The sequence below is a fragment of the Chrysemys picta genome, chromosome 1 (genome assembly GCF_011386835.1).
Source record: "Chrysemys picta bellii isolate R12L10 chromosome 1, ASM1138683v2, whole genome shotgun sequence".
Classification (NCBI taxonomy): Eukaryota; Metazoa; Chordata; order Testudines; family Emydidae; genus Chrysemys; species Chrysemys picta.
Window position 1 is genome coordinate 243,850,128 of NC_088791.1, and position 27,592 is coordinate 243,877,719.

The 27,592-nt window shown below is 44.7% G+C and overlaps 1 protein-coding gene across 7 annotated transcripts in view; it reads right to left on the bottom strand.

Annotated features, from left to right (window-relative positions):
- Positions 1-3,069: 3,069 nt before the first annotated feature.
- The window catches only part of UPF3A (UPF3A regulator of nonsense mediated mRNA decay), a 52,905-nt gene continuing 28,382 nt past the window's right edge, over positions 3,070-27,592 (bottom strand). For 3 of the 7 annotated variants that reach the window (XM_005295909.4, XM_005295908.4, XM_042861409.2), the window contains 3 exons: positions 23,676-23,836; positions 11,709-12,003; positions 3,070-4,542 (listed from right to left, as the gene is read on the bottom strand). In XM_005295909.4, the coding sequence (XP_005295966.3) occupies positions 4,369-4,542; positions 11,709-12,003; positions 23,676-23,836 (630 nt within the window). In that variant the 3' untranslated portion in view covers positions 3,070-4,368. Of the gene's footprint in view, positions 4,543-8,063; positions 8,113-11,708; positions 12,004-23,675; positions 23,837-27,592 lie in introns of all 7 variants that reach the window. The other 4 variants (XM_065580988.1, XM_005295911.4, XM_005295910.4 and 1 more) reach the window with 3 other exon arrangements.

Below are 27,592 nucleotides of genomic sequence, written 5' to 3' on the forward strand. Positions count from 1 at the left end.
TGACCATGAACCCTGGATTCTCTGTTGGGTATATACGGATCATAGCTGATGGGAGGGCCTCAGGGAGACAGAAGGTGAATCTCCCCCACAGAGATCTACTGCTCCTCCAGTGGAGGTGCCAATTTAGTTGGAGTCCTGACTTGATCTGGGAAATTCTTTCATCAGTACCACAGCTACACTCGGTGCTGAAGAAATATCCACAGCTGGTACTGCTTTGGATATGTTTACTGATGATGATAACTAAGGCTACAATTTAGTCATGGGTATTTTTAGTAAAAGTCATAGACAGGTCATGGGCAATAAACAAAAATTCATGGCCTGGCTGTGACCTGTCCATGACTTTTACCCCTGACTAAATCTTAGCTGGGGGAGGCGCTGCTGTGGGGGAGCCCAGGAGGGCAGGAGCCCTGGCGGGCCGCTGCTGCTGCTCAGGAGGTGAGCCCCGGAGGCTGCTGCTCGCAGGGGGGCCCAGGGCCAGCAGCACCAGCTGTGGGGGCTGCCAAGCAGCGGCTGCTCCAGCCGCCCCTGGGGCCACCCACCTGCCACTGCTCCGGATGCCCCAGGACTGCTGCAGGCAGCCACTCAGCAATGGCTGCTTCAGCAACCTGGGACCACTGACCAGGGGGTCCCCAGGGCCAGCCGCACCAGCTACTGTTTGGGGCTGCCCGAGCAGTGGCTGGTGCAGCTGGCTGCAGAGTTGCTCCAGCAATGGCCAATGGTTGTCCCCAGGGCCAGCTGCTTGGGCGGCCCTGGGGTCAGCCACACTGGCAGCTGCAGAAGTCATGGAGGTCATGGAAAGTCACGAAATCCGTGACTTCTGTGACCTCTGTGACAGGCACAGAGCCCTAATGATAACAGCACTGAGTCAGGGAACATGGTTACCACTAGATCTCCTCGTGCTGTGAATCTGAGCAGATTTTTTTGAGGTAGTCAGTACCAGAATAGATTATGCCAACAAGGTACCAAGGTTATTGGTACCAAAGCAGGAAGCCGCAGCATCAGTACTGAGTGCCCTGGAGACAGCACTGCTGAAAAAGTAGTGGAGACTGTGTGAAGGTGCTCCCTGTCTGGTACTGGTGTACAGAGACCAGAATGTTTATGAGTGCCAGAGGGACTTAAGTCAGACCTTGTTCTATCCTTGTGAGAGGAGGCATGAGATCTATGGCCATGTCTACACTAGAGACCTTACAGTGGCACAGCTGTACTGATGCAGTTGTACCACTGTAAGATCTCCCGTGTAGCTGCTCTATGCCGATGGGAGAGAGCTCTCCTGTCGACCTAATTAAACCACCAACAACAAGTGGCAGTAGCTATGTCTCCTGCCACATCGGTGCTTCTGTCAGTGTAATTTATGTCGCACAGGGAGAGTCACACCCCTGAGTGACATAAGTGATACCGACAAAAGTGACAGTGTAGACATAGCATAACTCTCTTCCTTTTTACAGGTTCCTCAGATGGCGCCTGTCCTACTCTTTAAAAGAGTGGTGCTGTGTTCTGCCCCTCATGGCTGAGAGGACTTAGAAGTGGCAGCAGAGGTGTGCTTCACAGGAGCTGGAGCTGTAGAGGAGCTTGCGGCATTCACCATCACCAGAGCACTTCTGGGAACAGAGTCTTCAGACCCAGGCAGATCTTGTTTACCCTGGTCTGAGGTTGGCCTTATATATTTGTCTAAGAGTAAAGCTTTAAATGAGCCTCCCTTGCTTTTCAAGTTCTTTTAGAAAAAGACAGATAAATGGAGCGTTTGTTGGTAATATGCTCCCATCCAAACAGAATCTAATATGCCTGTTGTTGAGGGGTGTGGCCACCTTGCCCAAAAGGCAATATTTTTACCCTGGTGATTTTTGCTCAGCCATAAGGACTGAAGCCTAGCTAAAAGACAGAGAAAAAACTATCTGGAACAGAAACCTAATAAAAAACTGTTTCTAAACTATGCTACATCTACACTGAATAGCTAACTATGTATGGCGATATCAGTTTTATAATCGCAAGTGAACAACAGACAAGTACACTGCTCTCGGTTCTGCCTTGCAGTCACAGGCAGTAAGAAGGAACTGAGGTTTGGTCAGCCCCACTCTAACCTATATGACCTCAGGAGGGGGAGCACAAGCACATTCAGGGTGCATGTGTGGCACCAACAGATGCTGCTGGCCAAAAGATTCTGAACACAACTGCACGGGACACATGAGCATCAAGTCTGGATTGTACATGGACAACATATCTTGAAGAAGAATCAGCTGCATTCTGGATCTTGTGGCCCCTCCCACATCCAAGGGTGGGGTGTTGGCCTTTAGGCTGATGGGCTCGGTCACCACCTCCTATAATTCAAAGAGGCTGGAAATATTTGGTCTCATTTGGGCCCTGATCCTACAAAGATTTGCGGTTTACATAAAGATGCACCTAAATAACTAATCTGGTTTGAATTGACACCTCTCCTTATTTTGGTGTAAATCTGTGGGTGGACAGTTATGAAAAGATCACTTTACCTCCCTTGGCTTCCAGGCACCCGTTTGCCTCAGTTTCCCTACCCTGGTCAACTCACTGTCTCCCTCATACAGTCCAGCAACCCAGAGCTATTGGGTCACCGAAGTGATAAGCCCTCTGGCTAAGTCATTACAGCTCATCCTTTTCAGAGTTAACAAAGAGTCCAGCAAAACTGTGGAGAACTGCCTAGCATTTTCGGTCACTGATCTGGCTCTACTGTAGCCAGCATTCCTGCTTCCTGCAAGGCTCTCCCTTCATGCTACATAGGCTCCCATAATAGGAAGCTCCACTCTTGGGATACTGTCACCTGATCCTAGTCACCTGACCCAAACACCAGCCCAAACCCAGCATAGGTGGGATAGAGCCCAACTCAGCCCATTCTGTGATGACAGTCTTATTTAATATTAAGAGTGTCTTACTTCAAAGTAGTTTAAGTCGGTAAAAAATGGTTAATCCTCTTGCACATATCTTATATGTAAAGTTAATATTAAAACTCTTCAATCATATTTTTAATCTGCCTTTTAATACTAATAAATGGCATACTATCTTTCTTAATAGGCAAAATAATTGTGGAAGATCATTTTTCAGTTCAGAGTTAAAATGTTTTTACTTTTTATTATATTTAATGTTTAATGTCTGGGAAAATACAATGAATTTTTCTTTGAGTTTAGAACAATCAGATGTTACACTTAATAACAAAATGTTCAAAGTAGAATGTCAAAAATAAGCAAACATCTTAATATTTAACTTCACTGACAAAGCAGATGTTGGTTTCAGACAACTGAAAAGCGCATCAGTCATAAAAGACAACTATGAAAGAGCCATATTTTGCCCTTGGATGGACATTTAGCTGTCTCTGAAGACATTGGGAGCCATATGCATGCATCAGAGGGTGGAATTTGGCTTAGGTCTGCAAAATGAAATGTTGGAGCTGCTATGTGTGTGTTTTTTTCAAACAAATTATATTTTATAACATATATATCATACATGTTCCAAATCCTGCAAATGCAACTTATGTGAAACATTTAACATATAAAAAGTCATCACTGTACAATCACTTTTTAAAAAGTCAGTGCCAAGACAAAAATAAATAATAAAAATGCAATTTTAGTAAAACCAGATACAGTATTTAAGTGCTGAGGTTTGCGTTAGCTTTTTCTGTTTTAGACACAGGAATATATTAGAACATAAAAGGCAAAAGTGGTTAAGAAAAAGACCAATTTTATAACAACATATAGTAGCTTTTATTCACACTTACCTGACACTATAGTTAATTGAAAAACAATGTAAACACAATGAGGTACGGATACCAATAAACGTTTGCAAACTATGGGTCTGATCCTGCAAACGCTACTGGCGACAGTGCTTCTGCTGGGTGTAGTCCCTTTGACTTCAATAGTACTACTCTCTGTAGTAAGCACTATGCCTGATGGCGTTCGCAGGATTGGGTCCTATGTAGTTAATGCCATTCACAGAACACATTTAAAGTGCCTCAGATTTCAAACTGATGCAAATATACATTTCTTTATTTCTCTCAATTTAACAGGCTAGACTAAGTGAAATATTTTCTGACAAGTTTTATATAAATACTAGTTTAAAACTAATAGAGGTTTTCTAGCTAAAGGTAAATTTACTAAAATACTGAACCACTACTAAACTAGTCAAACAGTGCTTGCTTCTGGTTTTTGTAGAAAAGCAACTGAATTTCTTTTACGTGATATTTTATCTGCCTCCGATCACCATTTTCTTCATTTTAAAGAAAGAAAGAGACAGATGTATTATAGTTTTGTTGGTCCAATCTGTGGAATTCTGAAGTGGCCTGATATATTTTTGAGCAGAAATTAAATCTTAAATTCATTTTTTTCACAAGTTTTCTACCCCAATCTTTCATTCTGCCTCTTCACTCTTCTCTGAACCACCTCCAGTTGAATTATCTACCTCATACTTTCTATCGCAGGCATCTTCAGAGGACTTCCCACTGCAGTCATAGATCTTACTTGTAGATCCCGTATGTGTTCGAATGCGAGCTCCTGGCTGGTATAACTGCATGGCTGGACGATCCTAGAAAGAAGTGCATAAGGTTAACTTTTGGAGAAAACTATCATTTATTCACATATGTGAGATTTAGGCCTTGTCTATACTACAGAGTTATGTCAACAAAAGGCAGCTTTTGTCGACAAAACAGTGAATGCATACACACTGCGATGCGACTTTTGGTGGCAAAAATGCCGTTTTGACGACAAAATAAAACCATCCTGATCAGAGACATAAGTCTTTTTCTGCAAAATTTTTGTCGACAAAGTGACAGTGTAGACACTACGCTTGATTTTATCGCTTTAATTGGCCTCCAGGAGGTATCCCACAACACCCATCCTGACTGCTCTGATCAGCAGTTTGAACTCCACTGCCCTGCAGTCAGTAAACAACCATCCACCCCTCCCCCTTAGATGCCCCAGGAATTTTTGAAATTCCATTTCCTGTTTACTTGGTGTGGAGAGGTCTCATTGCATCTTCCCAGGTGACCATGGTGGCTTATCACAGCAAACGCTCTCCCACTTGGACCACTGCGGAGCTGCTGGAGCTGCCTAGCATATGGGGAGAGGAGGCTATGCAGTCCCAGCTGCACTTGAGCCATAGGAATTTTGATACCTATGGGCAGATTTCTCGAGGCTTGTGTGAAAAGGGCTATGATCGGGACATGCTGCAGTGCAGAGCGAAGATAAAGGAGCTGAGGCAGGCATAAGGCGAGGGAGGCAAACCGTCGCTCTGGTGCTGCATCTAAGTCCTGCCAGTTCTATAAGGAGCTGGATGCTATTCTCGCTATCCCACCTCCATCACCAATAGCCCTGTGGATACTTTGGTGGGCCTGGAGGTGGTGGAAAAAGGACCTAACCCGGACGACGAAGTCACTGATGAAGAGGCGGAGTTAGATGATGATGTGGAGCTCACGGTGGGGTCTCCCAGTGGGGCAGGCAGGCAGCCAGCAACTGTTCACCACTTCAGAGGTGTCTAGCCAGTTTCAGCAGTTGCTCTCCAGCGAGCAAGAAGCAGGAGAGGAGATGCCTGGTAAGTGGCTGTGGTTTGCGTAATGCAGAGGTGAGTTCAGGGTATAGAAATGTACAAGGCTGGCTGTGTTTTTGTGTACTGGACACTTCCCTGTGCAACTAATCAGTACGGCAGAACAGGGTGTTGATGTACGCCGAGATCTCACAGCAATCCTCCAGAGATTTCTAGGAAAGTTTCCTGGAGGTACTCAGCAATCCTCTACTGAAGGTTCCTTGGCAGAGCTGCTTTGTTCCTTCCCCCACTGTAGGGAACTTTCCTAAGCCATTCGGCAATCACTTGTTCAGGGACCAAAGCGGCACGCAGGCAAGCAGCATAGGGACCATGGTGGAAGCTACAAGCATGTAGATGTACCCTCGCTTCCCTGCTTACCCTCAATAGTGAGATGTCTACCACAATGATCCCGGCCTGTGGGAAAGTGTGGGAGAATTTTATAATTTTTTCCCTAGTTGGCTGCACTGCAACCCTTACAGAGTGTTCTTTTCCCCACGTAGAGCACCCCTCCCCCCAGCCAACACTCACCATGCTTTGAGTGTTCACCGAGATGTGTGCTTGCCAAGGGTCAGTGAGAAAGTGATTGTTATGTTACCAGAGGTGTATTTTACTGAAATGTTTCAATACTGTGCGTGAACTTAACAATCATACTTCTGTGCATTGTTCCTTGTGCTTCGGCAGATGTGGCCTTTAGGAATACCCCACAAACACCAGCCAAGCATCTCTGCCAGATAAGAAAGCGCCCAAGACGGCGCAAAGAAGACATGTTCCGGGAGGTACTGCACTTTTCCAATGCAGAGAAAAGGGAGCGCAAGAAGTGGAGGGAAGCCGAAAGGCAGGACAGAAAAGAAAATCAGGAGTTTGTTAAGGATTCTACTGAGCGGATGATTAAAGTAATGGATGAGCAAACATAGATACTGAAGTCCTTAATAATGCTGCAGACTGAGTAGATGCATGCCCGCCCTCCCCTGCAGTACATTCAGAACTCTTTTCTGTGCCCCTCCCAACTCCGCCCACACAGTCCTTTCTGCTTTCTGGGACTTCTCTGTTTAATCATTTGCTTACTGGAATGTAAGGCCTCAAATTTCGCCATTGCTTCCTAGGAAAGCTACATGTAATGTAACATTGTAGCACCAATCACAGAGATATACATTACTGGTTCTCATTTTCAAAGTTTTGCCTCAAAGCCTCCCTGATTCAAATTGCTCCCCTCCTGGCCCCTCTGCTCAAAATCAGCAGCCAAGCAATCTGCCTCAATACTCCACCCAAGCAAACCTTTCACCCTTACCTTCACAAAGATTATGCAATATACAACACGAGGCTATGACCATGGGAATATTATCCTCACTGAGGTCTAACCTGCCATAAAGGCATTGCAAGCATGCCTTTAATCTGCCAAAGGCACATTCCACTGTCATCTAGCATCTACCCAGCCTGTTGTTGAACCGCTCCTTACTGCTGTTCAGGTTTCCTGTGTAAGGTTTCATGAGCCATGGCTGTAAGGGGTATGACGGATCTCCCAGGATCACTATGGGCATTTCAACATCCCCCACTATAATCTTCTGGTCTGGAAAGAAAGTCCCCACTTGTAACTTTCTATACAAGCGTCATGCACCTTCCTGGACCACCCCGTGTTGATGTCAGTGAAATGCCCATGGTGATCCACAAGTGCCTGCAACACCATGGAGAAGTACCTCTTCCTATTGATGTACTCCGTCGCAAGGTGGTCTGGTGCCAAAATTGAATATGTGTGCCATCTATCGCCCCTCCACTGTTAGGGAAACCCATTTCTGAAAAGCCGTCCACTATTTCACACACATTTCCCAGAGTCATTGTCCTTCGTAGCAGGATGTGATTAATTGCCCTGCACACTTGCATTAACGCAGCCCCAACAGTCAACTTCCCAACTCCAAATTGATTCGTGACCGACCAGTATCAGCCTGGAGTCGCCAGCTTCTACAGAGTGATTGCCACGCACTTCTCTACCGATAGGGCAGCTCTCATTCTGGTGTCCTTGTGCCATAGTGCTGGGCGAGCTCCGCACACAGTTCCAGGAAGGTGGATTTACACATCCGAAAATTCTGTAGCCACCGCTCGTCATTCAGTGCTTGTTTCCCAAGCCCAAAAGCGATGTCCCACCGTCTGCAGCTGTTTTGTGAATGCCAAAAGCAATCTAAAGTTGCTTCTATCTATATCACACAGCACATCTGGCAACTGGGAGTCTTCTTCAGTTAGGAACTTTGTGATTAACTGCACTACCATCTGCGATGTCTTAATGACAGTTATCAGAGCGTAGGAGAGCAGTGCTGGATCCATCCCTTCTCACAAAGATGCCACGGTGCACAGCAAACAAGGGCCGTTGAAAAATGCCGTGAAAGAAAACCAGAAGCCCATGGAATGCTGGGACAGAAAACAATGCATCATGGGACATTTCGCCTGGTCCCAAGATGTGCAGCGATCTGCTCCACCTTCCCACAAGACCTAGTGGCAGAAGGTGTCGAGCTGGACTGTGGGTAGGTACTCACAATGCATTGCTCACACTGTCGATGATAGTGCCCCAACTGCGGACGTGATCTGATGACAGAGAGAGCGAGTGTGAACATGAAATACTGATTTTTATTATAGCACTTTTTAAGTGTCAATGTGACTTTCGTCGACAAATCTCTGTAGTGTAGACAAGGCCTTAAAGTGACTAACCTGAGTTTACGTAGATAGTGGATTTTGTGTAAAATCATTTTGTATTTAATGAGAACTAGGAAAAAGATGGAGTGTAATGAAAACAGATTTTGCATTTATTATCCACCTCTTTTATAACACTGTTCTTGGGAGCCAAGAATTTTGAGTAAAATAAAACAGCTGTAAAACAGGATGATTATATTACATTTAATTTAAACTGTGAGCAAAAATATTATCTAACACAAGGATCGGCAACGTTTGGCATGTCGCCTGCCAAGGTAAGCCTCTTGGCGCGGTTCGCCACTCCAGGCCAATGGGGCTGCGGGAAGTTGCGTGGGCTGAGGGATGTGCTGGCCACCGCTTCCCGCAGCCCCCATTGATCTGGAGCGGCCAACCATGGCCAGTGGGAGCTGCGATCGGCCGAACCTGCAAACGCGGCAAGTAAACAAACCGGCCCAACCCGCCAGGGGGCTTACCCTGGTGGGCTGCATGCCAAACGCTGCCGATCCCTGATCTAACAGAATGTGATAACAAAGGCCAAGATAATTCTGTGGTAAATTTTGATACAATCTATAGTATAAGCTGGGGAGGTCAATAACTGGTGCCATGCACACTTATGGCTCTATACAAGAATGTCAGATAATAAATACAAATATAATAAAATAATACTAATCAGTGGGAAAACAGAACAACCAGGGCTTGATAAAATTAGAATAGTGAACTGCAAATTAAATTTGGCATTCCATATTCATATAGAAGATATTCATGTTCTATATGAGTAGAGTGGATACCACCCAATGTGAATCAGGAAACAAAATGAGTACAAAGGAAGAATGGCTAACTGTATAGGCATAGTGACTGAAATCATCAAAAACTTGCTGATCTGAATATCAAATAGTAGCACATTTATAAGAAAAAAAGCACCTCAAACTCCCAAAAAGGAGAATGCTGATAATTCTTGGGTGCATAGATAGATATGCTAAAGACTTTCTAGGACAATAAAATACTGTGAATGATTACTGTTTAAAAGCCTCTGCCTAATGAGGCTATTTATTTTAACTATCACAAACATTAGACTTTGATGCTATGACGAGATCATATTTGACCTCTGTTTTAAAGTGTAGGGTTTAGTCCAGAAAATGGCATGGAATAGGCCATTTTAAGAAAACGGCAGAGCACTGAATTCTGTTCCATCTCAATCCTTATTTCCTTTCAACTGTCCCTCACAATTTTCAGTCCCTTTGGTCTTGTTTTTTCCTTCATTATTTTTCCCCTTCACTGATACATCCTTCATTATCAGCTCTTCTCTTCCCCCTTCTTTGCTTGAACTTCAGCCTTGTTTAACCCTGCTTTCTCTTTATTTTCCATTTCTTTAGATTAGATACCAGACTTTTTATTTAGGAGGTTTAAGAACAAGTTGTTGTAGGAAGTGTTTTGTGGTGCTATGAGCAGCCACATCAGCGTGTTACTTATCTCTCTTCATCACATGCAGCCAATCAACACCAGTCATGCAGTCCTAAACCCTATGATGAACAATGAACATAGAACCCACCAGAACCATTACAATAAAGGATCAGTCAGCTTTTATATATCACAGACCCTCTTTATCCATCACAGTTTCCATGTTTATCAGACTGAAAAAAGCTCAACTGAATGTTTAATTTTTTTATAAAATGGTTTATATCAATTTAATATGTTTTTAATATTTTTAGACAGAGATTCAGACAGCTGCTAGAGGTGGCAGAGAAAAAAGAGTATGGCTACTCCTTGCCTGTCCTATCTCTAGCAAAAGCGCAGCTCCCTCTGGAGGCACACTGTCATGGGGACCTTGCCTGTGCCTGCTTTGAAAACCCCCTTCAGAAGAGGTGCACATTACAGAGGGGGATTCCATACAAGACAGTGTCAACCATCTTGAATGAAAAACTTTAATGATTAGAATGGGGAGAGAATGAGGCCACTAATAGCAGACATCTCTTGGAAATGCTATGACACGCCCTCTGAAATCACAAAGCCCCAAGCCCTCAGAAAGGGGCTCCACAGGTTTCAAGGTGAAGATAGGAAAATGGTTTTCTGCATGTAGTCCCATTCAAGAAGCTGCCCAATTGTGGCTGGTTTTTGAACAGGTTATTTCCCTGGATTTGGCACTTCTCAATGGGATGATTTGCACTCAGCCAGGGAGAACCTTTACCTGAGGGCAGAATGGATGAAGATTGCAAGATCTACTTTCCTATCTTCTGTACTGAAGATTTCTAAATATGCTCATTTCTGGATAAACTGTTTATTTATTTACTTTTACTTTAAAAACTGAATAACTGTAAGCCAGCCAGTAATCTGCCTGACTAGTAAAGATTCTACTTAGAATAAATTCACTTTTAAAAGGATAATAAGCCAAAGTTTTCAAACTCTATTATTAGGGCCCTACCTAATTCACGGTCCATTTTGGTCAATTTCACGGTCATAGGGATTTAAAAATCATAAATTTAATGATTTCAGCTATTTAAATCTGAAATTTCAGGTGTAATTGTAGGGGTCCTGACCCAAAAAGGAGATGTGTGGTGGTCACAAGGTTATTGTATGTAGAGGGTGTTGCGGTACTGCTATCCTTACTTCTGCGCTACTGCTGGCGGCAGCGCTGCCTTCAAAGCTGTGCAGCTGGAGAGTGGCGGCTGCTGGCCGGAAGCCCAGCTCTGAAAGCAGAGCTGCCGCCAGCAGCAGCGCAGAAGTAAGGAAGGCATGGTATGGTATTGCCACCATTACTTCTGCACTGCTGCCTGCAGCACTGGGCCCTCCATAAGCAGCCGCCACTCTCTGGCCGCCCACCTCTGAAGGCAGCAGAGCAGGAATAAGGGTGGCATGGTATGGTATTGCCACTCTTACTTCTGCATTGCTGCTGGTGGGGCGTGGCCTTCAGAGCTGGGCGCCCAACCAACAGCCACTGCTCTCTGGCCACCCAGCTCTGAAGGCAGCGCAGAAGTAAGGGTGGCAATACCGTGACCACCCTGAAATAACCTTGCAACCCCCCTGCAACTCCCTTTTGGGTCAGGACCCCCAATTTGAGAAACGCTGGTCTCCCCTGTGAAATCTGTATAGTATAGAGTAAAAGCACACAAAAGACCAGATTTAAGGGGGGAAGACCAGATTTCCCAGTCCATAACGCGTTTTTCATGACTGTGAATTCGGTAGGGCCCTATCTATTATAGAGTACCCGTGATATAACTTTTAAAACACTCAAAAAATGCTAGGCTTCCAAGACTAATGTTCTAAGGAAGATTCCAAATATTGTATGTATATATGACCAGAGAAGATAAATCCTATCGCCTTAAATCATTTTAACTGTTATTTTTAAAAATATAGAAATCTGGGTTTTACCTAAAAACAAATAAAGAATTGCTTTTCTTGAAAAAAGCATCTTTATGCTGAGATTGCAAAAGTAAAACCTGTGGCCTTGAGGTATATTTTACTAATGAAAGATTATCCTAAATGAATAAAAGAACCTTATTTCTTATGCGCTCCTTTTTGGATGCCATGTCATCACACTTGTCCTCTTTACCCAGTTTGTCTACGGCCTCCACAGTGAAGCTGTAGTTGTGGTTCCCTTTCTTCCCTCTGTCTTGGCTGTATCCTTTCCCCCATTTCAGCTCTTCTTCATTCCTTCTCACAAACTTGTCAAATTCATAGTGGGCTCTATGTTTTCTGCCATCATCCAACCGATATCTTTGTCTTTCAAGGTCTTTTTCTCGAAATCTTCTCTCCAAGTCCATTTGCTCTTTATCACTATCGTTTTGTGACCTGTGTGTGTTTAAACAAGAAAAAACCCGAACAATTAACTTAGACAAAATCTTTGCTCACAGGACTAGATTCAAAGGCCACTGAAGCCAACAAAAAGACTCCCACTGACTTCAACAGGCTTTAGATCAGGCCCCCAATCAGGCTATATTTTTAATTAAAAAAAGAGATGCATTGCAATATTGCTACAGGTTTTGTACATCATAAATTCAGCTCCCCATTGTGCATTCAGTTCAATTGGAAGCAGAAAATTTTTCCACTGGCTTGAAAAGAAAATCAGATTTACTTCAGAACTGCTTTGAAGATCATCCTGCAACCCTTACTTATATTTGAAATCATCACATAAATAATGCTCTTGATGGTAATGATACACATAAGTAAAGGTTACACAATCAAGCCGTAAGAGCCTGGTCCTGCAAAGACTTAAGCATGTGAGTAATCTCACAGACTTCAGTGGAAGCACTAATGGCATAAAGTAACTTGCAGGCTCAAGGCCTTAATTTTATGGCTCCATTTAACAGAAATTATTCACAGCCCTTGCAACAGATGGAAGGTATTAAACAAGTCAGAGTTAGTGCTGCTGTTCCAGCCTTCACTTACAATTGTGTGCCTAGATGATGTAGCCCACCATTGCATTTTTATTTAGGTGAAAAAACATTATCTTTTCACAACTTAATTTATATTATGTACTAAGTAATTTATATTATAAATAAACTGTTTGCAACATTTTGCTGTTAAGATGATATAGATCTCTGCACTTTTATTCATCTCATTCCTCTTGTTCAGTAACCAGCTAGTTCCCTCATAAAATAAAACAGTAAATTATGGATAAAATAGCAGAATAATTTCATCAAATTATAAAAAAGAGTAAATAGACAGTAGTTATTTCAAACTTTTATTATATGAAATTAAAAGTCAGTAATTCAAATTGAAAGAGGAATATATAATTTTGCCAGCCTATGCCATTTTAGCTTGTGACAAAGGAAATGCTAATCAGCAGACAAAATGGATGAAAGAGTCTGGAGATTTGTCACTTTTGTATTATTGTTTATTAACACCTGTTTGTTCATTAACTTTGTTGAATATGAACAATTCTTCTGTTTTCCACACCATTTTTTCCTTGTAAGTCATGGAACAATGAAAGTCTTCAGCCTCTGCCATGTAGTTATCTGCTGATTGGCACTTCCTTTATTAAAAAAAGGGAGGAGCCACACCTGCAAATTGCTGAGTACCAGCAATAGAAAGTCAATGTTAATTGAGGTTGCTCAGCAGTTCGCAGGACTGGCCCTGTATCAGCATATTACACTTCCTGAGTGGAAGGAAAATGGCCGCTCTCACTCAGTCATACCAGAACCTTTCACAATTACAGAAATATTAAAACAGTGGCATATACTTCTAAATATGTATATTACCAGTAAATATTACTTTAGCTCTCCAGGGTCTGACTAACCATGCCTATTTTGTTTCCCTCTACCTTTTCAGCTTTAAGCTGGAAGAATATTTTTAGGTTAGCTCCTGCAGAATCTGCTTGGCACCCTGCTTCCTACTCTGTCCATTACCAAGCACAGAGAAAGCCTCAATTAGAAGTGCTGCAGGAATGCAGTTGGCAGGGTGGATTTGCCTAAAGATGGCTCAGAGGACGGCAGCTGACGGGGAGAGCAAATTCAAGCTCAGTAGTGGCTGGGGTAGCTTTGTAAAGAATCCATTGTAAGGAACAGTTAGGTAAGGGTGAGATAACAATAAAATAGTTAAAAAGCTAGAGAGAAGGAAGAGGTTAGGCTATCAGGGAAGGAGAAAGCAGAAAATTAGGGGAAATAAAGAGGGAGGAGACTTATGAGCAACTAGTCAAAGTTCAGGGCCCGGTGCATTGTTGCAGTTGGGAAGAGAAATGGAAGATGGAGCCTGGTACTTTTTATGCAATATTGTTTATTTACAAAGTTATGTTTCCCTAACACAGGAGGAACCAAACAACAGGTGACAATGTCTTTGCTCATAGCATCAAAAATTCCTTCAGCCAGTACCACCCCTCACCAGCCGACTCCAAAAGCTCTCTCTCTAGGCCTTTTCCAGGGTTGTGCTCCTAGCTGTGTGTTCCGGCTGACTTTCTCGCTCTCTCCACCCAACCTCATTAGAATTCCTGAGTGGTCTTGGGCATGCCTTTGTCTTGGAGTCCACTATTGTTTCTTACATTTATGCTGAATGAAGGTGCCTGTTACAATCATCAGTTTAAGGGGTTTTAACCCAGTTTTAAACAATACGTATGTGTGTGCGGGTGCATATTGAGGTTTTCATTTATAGGTGAAAAAGACAGTTATCTTTTCCATAACTTGTATTCTTCGAGATGTGTTGCTCATGTCCATTCCACATTAGGTGTGTGTGCTCGCCACATCACTGGTCCTGGAAGTTTTTCCCTTAGCAGTATCCGTAGGGGACTGGCTCTGGCACCCTCTGGAATGGCGCCTGCATGGCACGGTATAAGCGACGTCGCCAGCTCCCCCCACTTTCAGTTCCTTCTTGCCGGAAACTCCAACAGTGGGGAAGGAGGGCAGGTTGTGGAGTGGACATGAGCAACACATCTCAAAGAACACCAGTTACGGAAAAGGTAACTGTCTTTTCTTCTTTGAGTGCTTGCTCATGTCCATTCCATATTAGGTGAATCCCAAGCTGTGCCAACAGAGGCAGGTTCACGGACGTGTAGATTGCAACACAGCTCTGCCGAACCCATCATCGCCCCTGGCCTGCTGAGTGATAGTGTACTGAGCTGTGAATATGTGAACAGAGGCCCATGTTGCGGCTCTACAGATGTCCTGGATAGGGACGTGTGCCAGGAAGGCCACCGAAGATGTCTGAGCTCTCGAGTGGGCTCTGACAATTGGCAGCAACGGAACCCATAACAGGCCCTTATGCATGAGGTAATCCAATTGGAAATCCTCTGTGAGGACACTGGAAGGCCCTTCATCCTATCTGCTGTAGCGATGAAGAGCTGAGTTGATTTACGGAAAGGCTTAGTACATTCTAAGTAAAAAGCCAAGGCCCTTTGGACATCCAGCGCGTGAAGACGCCTCTCTTCACTGGTCTTGTGCGGTTTGGGACAGAACACTGGGAGGAAGATGCCCTGGTTCATATGGAAGGTGGATACCATCTTCGGCAGGAAGGCCAGGAGGGGCTGCAACAGAACTTTGTCTTTGTAGAAGACCGTGTACAGTGGTTCTGAGGTCAAGGCTTTAATCTCAGAGACCCGTCTCGCAGACGTCACTGCCACCAGGAACACGACCTTCCATGACAGGTGGGAAAAGGAGCAGGAACCCAGCAGCTCAAAAGGCGGGGCAGTGAGCCTAGAGAGGACCAAGTTAAGATCCCACTGCAGGACAAGAGCCCATACCTGCGGGAAGAGTCTCTTGAGCCCTCTCAAGAATCTGACCATCATCTCATGGGAGAACACCGTCTGTCCTTGGATTGGTGGGTGAAAAGTGGAGATGGCCGCAAGATGCACTCTAATGGAAGAGTGCGCCAGGCCCTGGTTCCTCAAATGGAGCAGGTAGTCCAGGACAGCCTATATGGAAGAACACGAGGGAGAGATGCCACGTTCAGACGCCCAGCGGGAAAACCTCGTCCACTTGGCCAGTGGCAGGAACAAGTTGTGGACCACTCCGATGAACTCTATCCTCTGCACCAGCACTAACATCGACTTTTTGTTGTTTACCAGTAGGCTCAGGGAATGGTACGTGACTTGAAGCACCACGACATCCCTTTGGACTTGAGACCTGGAGCTGCCCTTGACGAGCCAGTCGTCGAGGTACTGGTAGATCTGGATACCCTGGCACCTGAGGTAAGCCGCTACCACCGACATGCATTTGGTAAACACCCTTGATGCTGTCGCCAGGCCGAATGGGAGAACCACAAACTGGTAGCGGTAGGGCCCCACCATAAACCAGAGGAAGCGTCTGTGTCCTTGAAAGATCGCTATGTGGAAGTATTCGTCCTTCAAGTCGAGGGTGGAATACCAGTCTCCCAGATCCAGGGAGGGGATAATGGAGGCCACGGAAACCATGCAGAACTAATGACGACAAGGACAATGCCAGTGCCACGGGAACCGCTACGTCCATTGGTGGTCCAGCAGCTTGCCCCCCCTGGCTCCCCCTGGACCTGTGGGGTCTTACCCCCCGAAGCCTCGAGCACCAGAGGGGCATGGGAAACCCAGACCGCTGGCCTTTCTGGCCTTTCTGAGTCTCACAGTGCTGATCGGGCAGCCTGGGAAGGTTGGGTGAACCCCCAAGAGTTCCACGGGTACCATGGTGCCAGCCTCTGTGCCTGGGAGCTCTTGTCGGGTGGCGCGTGCCTCAGAGGGTCTGTGCCAATCTGCCGGCGAGGTATGCCTCGAGTCCCTTGATCGGTGCCCCCTGCGCAGAGAGCTCCGCTGAGCCTGTCTCTCCAGTCCAGAGGCGTGACAGCTTCAGGCAGGCGAGTGATGGTGGGACGTCCCTCTAGATGGGGAACGGTGCTGCTGAGGTGGGGATACACGCAGAGGTCCCAATGCGGGTTTTCCCCAAGACCGGGGTATCACTGGAGCCGGTGTGGGCGGCACCGGGAGAGTCAGGATCTCCTGAGCTGCATGAAGGGCTTCGGGCACCTGAAGCTATCCGGGTCTGCACTGCTATCCAGAGTCGCAGGCAAAGTATGAAATGGGTTGCACCACTCGACTTGAGTTGGGGCCTGACTTCCTGAAGGGGGCATTGAGCTGCCTGGCATGGGTCGTGGCTGACCCACCAGTTCTCTCCTTTCCCTTATGGGAGGTAGGAGATCTTCCCCTCACAGTCTTTTTCGGCTTCTTGACCGGAGCCATGGAGGAGGACCGGTGCTGACTTGTGGACGGCGCCAGCGGAGCACTGCGCACGGAGGCTGTGGTGCTTGGTATGGAGTTGGACTGCTGCTCTGGTGCCAGAGTGAGTGCCGACTCCATTAGGAGTGCTCTTAGACAGATATTGCGCTCATTCTTCGTCCTAGGTTTAAAGGACTTGCAGATACGGCACTTGTCACTTATGTGCTCTTCGTCTACGCACCTTAGGCAGCTGGTATGTGGATCGCTGATGAGCATAGGCCGTTTGCAGCGATCGCAGGACTTAAAGCCTGGGGACAGGGGTATGCCCAGTCCCCTGGCTGAGTCCCGTTCAGAACTAAGAACTACTACTAAGGGTAACTGATAAACTACTAACTATATACAACTATATTACAGGTTTTCTAAGTTCGCAAGAACAGAGAACAAAACAGTGCTAGCCAAAGCAGCAGACGTTCCAGCACCATCACTGGTGGCAAGAAGGAACTGAGAGTGGGGAGAGCTGGCGGCGCCCCTTATACCGGGCTTCTGGCATCAGTGCATGTGACGAGCACACACACCTAGTATGGAATGGACAAGAGCAAGCACTCAAAGAAGAAGCTATTGTTCCCGTAGTTTAAAAAGTGATCTGTAATAGGCAATCAAACTCTCAGATCCATCTTTGGTCATAACGCATTACTGCTTTTTCAGTCTACAAATAACAGTTCAACTGTGATCCTCAATCCAATTGGAGTAGATCATAGCCAATTACTTGGTAAACAGCACCATTCATCACAATTTAAAAAGCACTCAGAACGAAAAAGGTAAAATTTACTATACTTGTACAGCCTTAAGAATGCTGCGTTACACCTGAAACACTAAATCAATGCCCTGGCACACATAAAGGGTCTGTTGTAAATGTTATGTTGCTCTGCCAAAGGATTAACACATACAAGCCGTATTCTCAAATAATAGATTTAATCCTGAAAGGTGCTGAGTATCTGCTGAGAGCTGCTGATGCCCTCAATTCCCACTAAGCAGCATGAAGGGAAGGTTCTTATTATCTCTCAAGAGATGCTCAGCACCTTAGAGGATTGCACCAGGTATCTGAAACCTTTAGCCAAAGATAATGATAATGAGGCAGTGGGGCTTACTTGATAGACAAGGCCCTTCATTTTTGGTTTTTATTTTGTTTATAATTCCCCAGGAATTTATCAGTGTTTATTGCAAAAATTTACAAAACAGGTGAAAATTGGTGCAAAAAATCTGAGCACAATTTTCTGGGTAAATATCAGGGTTAATATTCCGGGATGGGAAGACCAAAAAAAAAAGAAGAGAAAAATAAGAGTACTTCTGATCTGGCTCCTACTTCAGAAAAAGAGATGGCTTCCCAGGTTACTGAGCCACCAGCTCTTCTTCCGAAGCAGGGAGCCAGATCTAGGGAGTTCCAGCACTTCCTTTTTTAGGACTAGAGAACGGACATATGTGTGCACATACATGAATGTGTGTATCGTTCACTACACTGCCTTACTTTAATAGACACCCTCGCATTTAGATTAATTTATTATTAACATAAAAACATCTACCTAATGTAAAGTATTGGATTTTCTTAACAGTCAGTATTTTAATGTACTTGAGTGGTCCAAAATACAGGTGAAAATTGGTAAAAAATGAATAATAGCTTTAGTGAAACCAGGGGATTTTTCAGTAAAAATTGGTAAAAACCAAAAATGAAGGGCCTTGTTGATAGAGCACTAGACTGGGAGTTCTATTTCTGCTGAGTAGCCTGGGGCAAATAACTTTCATCTCTCTGAGCCTCTGTTTCCCCATCTATAAAACAAGAATAATGATATTTACCTACTTCGTAAAGAACTTTGAGATCAATGGATGAAAAGTGCTACATAAAAGTTAGGTATTATTAATACATATAGATGTTAAATGTAGCATTTGTTAAGCTAGTTAGTTCAACATTTGTATTTTATTGAACAAATTCTCTTTACTTTTTCTATTTGCCGTTACGAGAACATTTCTTGCTCTGCATCTCCAAGAGGTACATCCCTAAAAATACAAGTGGTAAAGTTACATTTGCACTTCCCTGCATACTGCTCGATAGAAAACTTTAGAAGATCCCCATGTGGTACAGAGTAATACATATGTTATTAGTCTACAGCAGGGAAGTGGGAGTCAAGACTTCTAGAATTTAATTCTCACTCTTCTGATTCACTGTGACTCCTTAAGCACTCTGTGCTCCAGTTTGTCCATCTGTAAAATAGACGTAATAGTAGTTTACCTACATAGGAATGTTCTGAGACTCATTTTTTCATGCTTGCAAAGCACTCTGAGATCCTTCATTGAAAAGCACTGCAGAAGTGTAAAATTTTAATGATCTCTCCTAGTACATAAACCTTTCCAATATGTCTGTCTTAGGGGTCAATCCTGCCTGTAACCTGCTTGCAATGAAACACAAAATGCTGGAAATATTTGTAAAGGATGCAGCATTGCCAACCTCAAGAAATCAAAATATCATGGGTCAGACCCCCCCATAAATCCTGTTTTTTTTTTAAAAAAGATTATATTGTGTTTTTTTGGTCTGTCTTTTGATGGTTGAACTCTCCCTACCCATTCCTGGTATGTGTATGTGACATTCAATGTTGCTCACTCTCCCAAATTTTTCAGTAAGGTGATTTTGGCCCCTACGCCTTCCAGTCCCCTGCCCTGAAATTAATCCTGTCCCCCAATCTTTCCATTAGTTCTGTCCCCACCCAACCCTAACCCCCAATAGTTCAGCTCCTGCATCAGCCCTTCCCCCACCAGGTCAGCCCCCATCAGTCCTCACCCCCTTAGTTCAGTCCCCCAGCCTCCACAATCAGTTCAGAACTAGCCCCAGATCACACCTCCCCAGCCTCCAACATCAGTTCAGCCTCTCCCAGTTCAGTTCCCTCCCATCACCAGCCTCACCTCGCCAGTAGCATAGCTAGGGAGGTGCAGAGGAAGCAGCCGCTTCCCCTCAGCACATTTTACAAAAGCGGCGCCTTAGTTAGGGCTTACCATGGCGCCAGGGGGCGGGGCCCACGCTCTGCTCTGAAGCTTGGCCTGCCGGGCCGGCAGAGAGAGGGCAGTGGCAACAGCGAAGGTTACTGGGCATGCTCAGTTCGGGTGAGCATGCTCAGTACACCCAAAGTCACCCAAAGTAGGGAATTGGGAGCAGGAGCTGTTTGTGTCTCTTTACACCAGCGCTGGGCTCCTGCAGGCAAGAGGGGGCGGCACGGCTGGAGGAGCCCTGGGGGAGGCCGCAGGAGCAGCACGGCACAGCCGGAGGAGCCATGGGGGCAGGCAGCATGGCAGCCCACAGCGCGGCCGGAGGAGGCATGGGGGGGGGCGGCGCAGCCGGAGGAGCTATGGGGGGGACTGCGGGAGTGGCATGGCTGGAGGAGCCACGGGGAGGGGGGCCGTGGGGGCGGCACGGCATGGCCGGGGGAGCCATGGGGGGGGCGCGGCACGGCTGGAGGAGCGAGGGGGGGGTGCAGCATGGCAGCCCGCAGCGCGGCCGGAGGAGCCATGGGAGGGTGGGGGGCGGTGTGGCTGGAGGAGCGAGTGCGGCGCGGCCGGAGGAGCGAGGGGGGGTGCAGCATGGCAGCCTGCAGTGCGGCCGGAGGAGCCATGGGGGCGGGCAGCATGGCAGCCCGCAGCGCGGCTGGAGGAGGCATGGGGGTGGGGCGGCGCAGCCGGAGGAGCCATGGGGGGGACTGCGGGAGTGGCATGGCTGGAGGAGCCACAGGGAGGGGGGCCGCGGGGGCGGCACGGCACGGCCGGGAGAGCCATGGGGGGGGCGCGGCACGGCTGGAGGAGCGAAGGGGGGCGCAGCATGGCAGCCCGCAGCGCGGCCGGAGGAGCCATGGGGGTGGGGGGGCGTAGCGCGGCCGGAGGAGCCAGCCAAGATGGGGGGGCGCGGAGCGGCCGGAGGAGGAGCCAAGGGGGCATGGCCAGAGGAGGAGCCAAGGGGGGGGTGCCTTTTTAACGTTTGCTCCCCCTGCTCTCAGAACCTGGCTACGCCACTGCTCTGCTCCTCTTAAGTTCTTCACCCCCTTCTTTCAGGCCTGGGGTGCGGGCTGACACAGGGTCCCTTCTTCCCCTTTGAGGCTGGAGGGGCAACTCCAGGGGCTCCTCACCCTTCTCTGCCCCTTCCCAGGCTAGGTGTTAGGGGGAGCGTGGATGAGATTACAGTAGGGGAAGGGAGAGAAAGTGGTGGAGCTGCAATGGGCTGCTGAGCTTTTTGCTCACTCCTCTCCTCTCCACTCCTGCAAAAACAGCAAGCAGAGAGGGGAGCTTCTGCAGAGCTGCATTTTGTGAGGGGACTGGAGCTTTTTGCATCATCATAAGACAAGATCCATCCCCATCTGAAATCCCATCATTCATGAAAAAAATCCCAAGAGTTGGCAACACTGGAAGGTGCTCATCCCACTACATGCTGGGAAGCCCACCCATCTCCACAGCCGCTCCTTCTGGGCTGCTGCAGAGATTGGGGTGAGAGAGGTCACTGAAATGTCACAGATAGGGTTACCATACGTCCTCTTTTTCCCGGACATGTCCGGCTTTTCGGCAGTCAAACCCCCGTCGGGGGGGAATTGCCAAAAAGCCGAACATGTCCGGGAAAATGGCGGCTCTGCTCCTCCCCTGACTCTTCGGCTCTGTTTAAGAGCTGAGCTGCCCGAGCGCTATGGGCTTCAGGCAGCCCCCTTGCCTCCGGACCCCAGCCGCCGGCCGGGCACTTCCCCTCCCGGGCTCCGGCGGCGCAGGGTCCGGAGGCATGGGGGCTGCCCAAAGCCAGTAGCGCTGGGGCAGCTTGGCTCTTAAACAGAGCCAAAGAGTCAGGGGAGGAACAGAGCCTCCAGCCACGGCGGCTCTGCCCCTCCCCGACTCTTCGGCTCTGTTTAAGAGCCGAGCGCTACGGGCTTTGGGCAGCCCCCATGCCTCCGGACCCTGCACCGCCGGAGCCCGGGAGGGGAAGTGCCCGGCTGGGGGCGCAGGGTCCGGAGGCAAGGGGGCTGCCCGAAGCCCAAGCGCTACCGGCTTCACGGTTTGCCGGGCAGCCTCCAGACCCTGCGCCCCCAGCTGGGCGCTTCCCCTCCCGGGCTCCAGCTGCGCTGGGGAAGTGCCGGCTGGGGACGCAGGGTCTGGGGGCTGCCCGGCAAACCGTGAAGCCAGTAGCGCTCGGGCAGCCCTTTCCGCGTGGCTGGGAGTGGGAGGGAGGATGGGGCGGAGTTAGGGCAGGGAAGGGGCGGAGTTGGGGCGGGACTGGGGAAATGGGCGGGGCCAGGGCCCGTGGAGGGTCCTCTTTTTTTATTTAATAGATATGGTAACCCTAGTCACAGATCAACTGACCATTCTCAAGAGGGGTTGTAGCTGGAGTTCAAGCCCCTGCAGCACTGAATTTGCAGAACTGGCCATGGAGGACCTCTGCAGTTTTTGCAGAAGTTGGAAGTTAATCATCATTAAAGAGGAATCACAAAATATTAATTCTTTCTGTTGAATGGTGCATGAAGAAACATATTTCTAAAGCTATTAAATAAATACTCACAAAAATGCCCATTGTCAGATAAAAAAATAATAAATATATCTGTCAAATTGTTACAATGACATGAGGTTAGCTTGTCCTGCCAAATATTACATTTTCCTTTGATTCAAATTGGATCAGAGGAATTTGCACTCTATCATTAATTTCAGCTTAAGTTTCTATGTAAATATTTCAGAAGCCTTAAGAGCAGATCTTTATAATAGTAAAATACATAACAGCTGGTACGAAAGATTGTTTGCAGTTTACCCTGTAGAATGCCCTCATTCATTTAACAACTATGAAGAAGTCAAAATAGCAAATTTGTCAGTGCATTGCTAAGATGTTGAAGTACATTCTCCTTTGAATGAATGCACATAACTCTTATTAAGGTTGAATATGTGATTGTTTCATAGCACTAAAATTATAGGAAGAAATGAAGTTGTAGTTGATTATGCAACAAAATGAAGTGGAGAATATTATTGTGTCATTAATATTATTGCTATTATATAACAAGCAAACCTTCCTGTCTATCCATTTCAGTGGAACTAAAAATATTCTGCTGTGTGAAGATGGAGCTGAGCCTTTTTAATGGGCAGCAGGTTTAAAACAAATAAAAGGAAGTTCTTCTTCACACAGCACACAGTCAACTTGTGGAACTCCTTGCCTGAGGAGGTTGTGAAGGCTAGGACTATAACAGCGTTTAAAAGAGAACTGAATAAATTCATGGAGGTTAAGTCCATTAATGGCTATTAGCCAGGATGGGTAAGGAATGGTGTCCCTAGCCTCTGTTTGTCAGAGGGTGGAGATGGGTGGCAGGAGAGAGATCACTTGATCATTACCTGTTAGGTTCACTCCCTCTGGGGCACCTGGCATTGGCCACTGTTGGTAGACAGGATACTAGGCTAGATGGACCTTTGGTCTGACCCAGTACGGCCGTTCTTATGTTCTTATGCCTTTTAGGACTTTCCAGCAATACTGACAAGCACTTGAACACTTTAGTGAAATAGCAATGGACTATCAATGATGTTTCATACTTACATAACACCTTTCAACAAGGGATCTCAAAAGCACTGTACAGACATTCATTACTTATGCCTTGCAATACCCCTTTCAGGGAGGTAAGTTGTTACTACATCCATTTTACAAATAGGAAAACTAAGAGAAAAAGATGTAGATGGCCACATTCACAGAGCAAAATCCATCCCTGTGCTGAGAATCAGCACAAGGACAATTCACCACTTAAGTACCAATTAAGATCTCAAAATTCAAGGATCCAAGTTGCAACCTTATAAGATAAACATTACTTACTTTTCCTTAAGTTCCTTTGGTGAGCCCTCCAATGGCTTGGATTTTATACTCCCGGATCCAGGTGATTTTTCCCATTTGCTTTCTTCAATATCAGCTTCTTCTCCTTTTTCCTTATTCGTTTCACTGGCCAGGTCATCTCCCTTTTCAGGCTTTTTAAGAAGCTATGAAATAATGTTTGTATTAAGGTATACATTTTATGCACTTCAGACATTTCAACAACTTCTTTTTGTAATATACCAATGTATACCAGGTGATGATAATTTGTAAAACCTATTTCATTCAGATTTTATTTTAGTGATTTAATTTTTTTGCAAAGCACAACATTAAAATAGACATTTAAAAGGCAGTTTACTTATATTAATGGATAACTAGAGTACAATACAAATCATGCAGCTTTAAAATATGACTTCATAAAAAAACTCTGGAAAATGCATGCTTACCTACTTTCTTCTCCTAGGTATTAGCTATAAATAATTATGGCGTAGCTCAGAGACAGGTAAAAGACTGTATGTGTTGAAATCATAGCATAAGAGGGCCCGATCTTACTACCATTGAAATCAAAGGCAAAACTGCCATAATACTTCAAAGAAAAAGGGATTACCCTTCACTTCTCTAGGTAATTTACAAAATCTGGCAACAAATGAGCAGCTTGAGACATACCAGTTAGTATATATTGCCCCCAATAACAACTATGTGGGTGAAACCAGACAATCACTATGCTCTCAAATGAACTCACACAGGAAAATGATAAAAGATGAAAACACTATATCATCTGTGAGTGAACACTTGTCACAAAGCAATCACTCTATATCTGGCCTACTAGCTGTCATCCTCAAAGGAAACCTGCACAACGCTTTCAGAAGACGAGCCTTGGAGCTTAAATTCATAACTTTGCTAGACACTAAAAATCATGGCTTGAATAAAGACATTGGATTTATGGCTTATTACAACAATCTATAACCCACTAACAACCTCCCCCTCCATCCCATCCTTTCCCCCATATGACTCAGGGGAGTTAACGGGCCACTTCACCTTGAATGGTCCCTTGAAATACACGTTAATTACTTATGCTATACAATCTGTTCCACCTTATATTTAACCGTGACACTCTGAGGATGTTTCCCAGACATGAAGAAGAGCTGTGTGTAAACTCAAAAGCGTGTCTCTTTCACCTACAGAAGTTGGTCCAATAAAAGATATTATCTCACCCACCTTGTCTATCTAATATCCAACATAGCAACAAATTCCTCTTATGACATCCCAAGTTACTTGTAAAATAGAGATTATTTTCCTGGCCTTTTAATGGTGAAACTACCTTTCAAAACTCTATATGAGTAATATTCAAAACTCTATATGAGTAATATCTGAGTAATATTTAATGACTTTTGCATAACACATTTTGGAGTGGATAGTGATTTTCCTTTTCTTGGAATGTGAAGATGTAGAATGTGTTTCTTGTCTTGTTGCACAAACATGCATATTTACAATACTGGTACACTGCATATTATTAATTATATACCAAGTTATGTCTTCAAAGCACCCTATAAATTTTGGGGCCAATCCTGCAAACCTTAGTCATGTGAATCGTTCTTTCCATTACCTTTAATTCTTAGAAATAAGGCTTTGCATGACTGGACTGATTAATAGCATAAAATATGGATGTAGCCACTATCTATTAATCTTAGACATATATTAGAAAGAACAGTGCAATTTGATAACCACACCATTTTTAGCCCTAATTGTTGTAATGTATGTTTCTTAACAATTTTTTTTTATTTTTATCTTAAAGAAAAATATAAAATACTGGTATAATCTTAATAAGTTACTTGTATACTTATGTTACATCAGAATATTGTACTACTATGGAGAGCTGTAAGTCAGCATATGTAAGTTCATACAATTCAATTTAAATATATCTTTTCAGTACATGTAAAGTCTACTATATGTCCCTAATTACTCTGCTTACAATTGGAATCTAATCTCAATGGTGTTAGTCATATTTGATGCAATATTTCATTCATTCTTTTTGATGAATACCATGTAGTTAATGAGACCATAGTGTCCTGTTGAGAGTTATGTGAAAATAAACTCAGATTAAAATACAGTTTTTAGAAAGAGACCCAATATAATAAAATATAACAATATGGATTTTATATAGGAAATAGGTAGGGCTGTCGATTAATCACAGTTAAATCATGCGATTAACTCAAAAAAATTAATCACGATTAAAAAAATTAATTGCGATTAATCACAGTTTTAATCGCACTGTTAAACAATAGAATACTGTTTGAAACGTATTAAATATTTTGGATGTTTTTCTACATTTTCATATATATTGTATTCTGTGTTGTAATTGAAATCAAAGTGTATATTATTTTTATTACAAATATTTGCACTGTAAAAATGATAAAAGAAATAGTATTTTTCAATTCACCTCATTCAAGTACTGCAGTGCAATCTCTTTGTTGTGAAAATGCAACTTACAAATGTAGTTTTTTTGTTTGTTGCATAACTGCACTCAAAAACAAAACAATGTAAAACTTTAGAGTCTACAAGTCCACTCAGTCCTACTTCTGGTTCAGCCAATTGCTAAGACAAGCAAGTTTGTTTACATTTACAGGAGATAATGCTGCCCTCTTTTTATTAACAATGTCACCAGAAAGTGAGAACAGGCATTTGCATTGCCCTTTTGTACCCGACATTGCAAGGTATTTACGTGCCAGATATGCTAAAGATTCATATGCCCCTTCATGCTTTGGCCACCATTCCAGAGGACAAGTTTCCATACTGATGACGCTTATTAAAAAAATAATGCGTTAATTAAATTAGTGACTGAACCCCTTGGGGAAGAATTGTATGTCCCCTGCTCTATTTTACCCGCATTCTGCCATATATTTCATGTTATAGCGTCTCAGATGATGACCCAACACATGTTGTTGATTTTAAGAACACTTTCACTGCAGATTTCACAAAACGCAAAGAAGGTATCAATGTGAGATTTCTAAAGATAGCTACAGCACCCGACCCAAGGTTTAAGAATCTGAAGTGCCTTCCAAAATCTGAGAGCGATGAGGTGTGAAGCATCCTTTCAGAAGTCTTAAAGAGCAACACTCTGATGTGGAAACTACAGAACACGAACCACCATAAAAGAAAATGCTGGTGGCATTTGACTCAAATAATGAAAATGAACATGTGTCGGTCCACACTGCTTTGGATTGTTATCGAGCAGAACTCGTCATCTTTAGCACATCTGGCACTTAAATACACCTCTACCCCGATATAACGCTGTCCTCGGGAGCCAAAAAAATCTTACCGTATAGGTGAAACCGCGTTATATCAAACTTGCTTTGATCCGCTGCAGTGTGCAGCCCCGCCTCCCCGGAGCACTGCTTTACCACGTTATATCAGAATTCGTGTTATATCAGGTCGCGTTATATCAGGGTAGAGGTGTATCTTGAAATGCCCGCTACAACAGTGTTATGCGAACGCCTGTTCTCACTTTCAGATGACATTGTAAACAAGAAGCAGGCAGCATTATCTCCTGGCAAATTGTAACCAAACTTGTTTGTCTGAGCGATTGGCTGAACAAGAAGTAGGACTGAGTGGACTTGCAGGCTCTACAATTTTACATTGTTTTATTTTTGAATGCAGGTTTTTTTGTACATAATTCTACATTTGTAAGTTCAATTTTCATGATAGATTGTACTACAGTACTTGTGTTAGATGAATTGAAATATACTATTTATTTTGTTTCTTTACAGTGCAAATATTTGTAATAAATATAAATATAAAATATTTATATTATATATAAAAATAAAGTGAGCACTGTACACTTTGTATTCTGTGTTGTAATTCAAATCAATATATTTGAAAATGTAGAAAACATTCAAAACTATTTAAATAAATGGTATTCTATT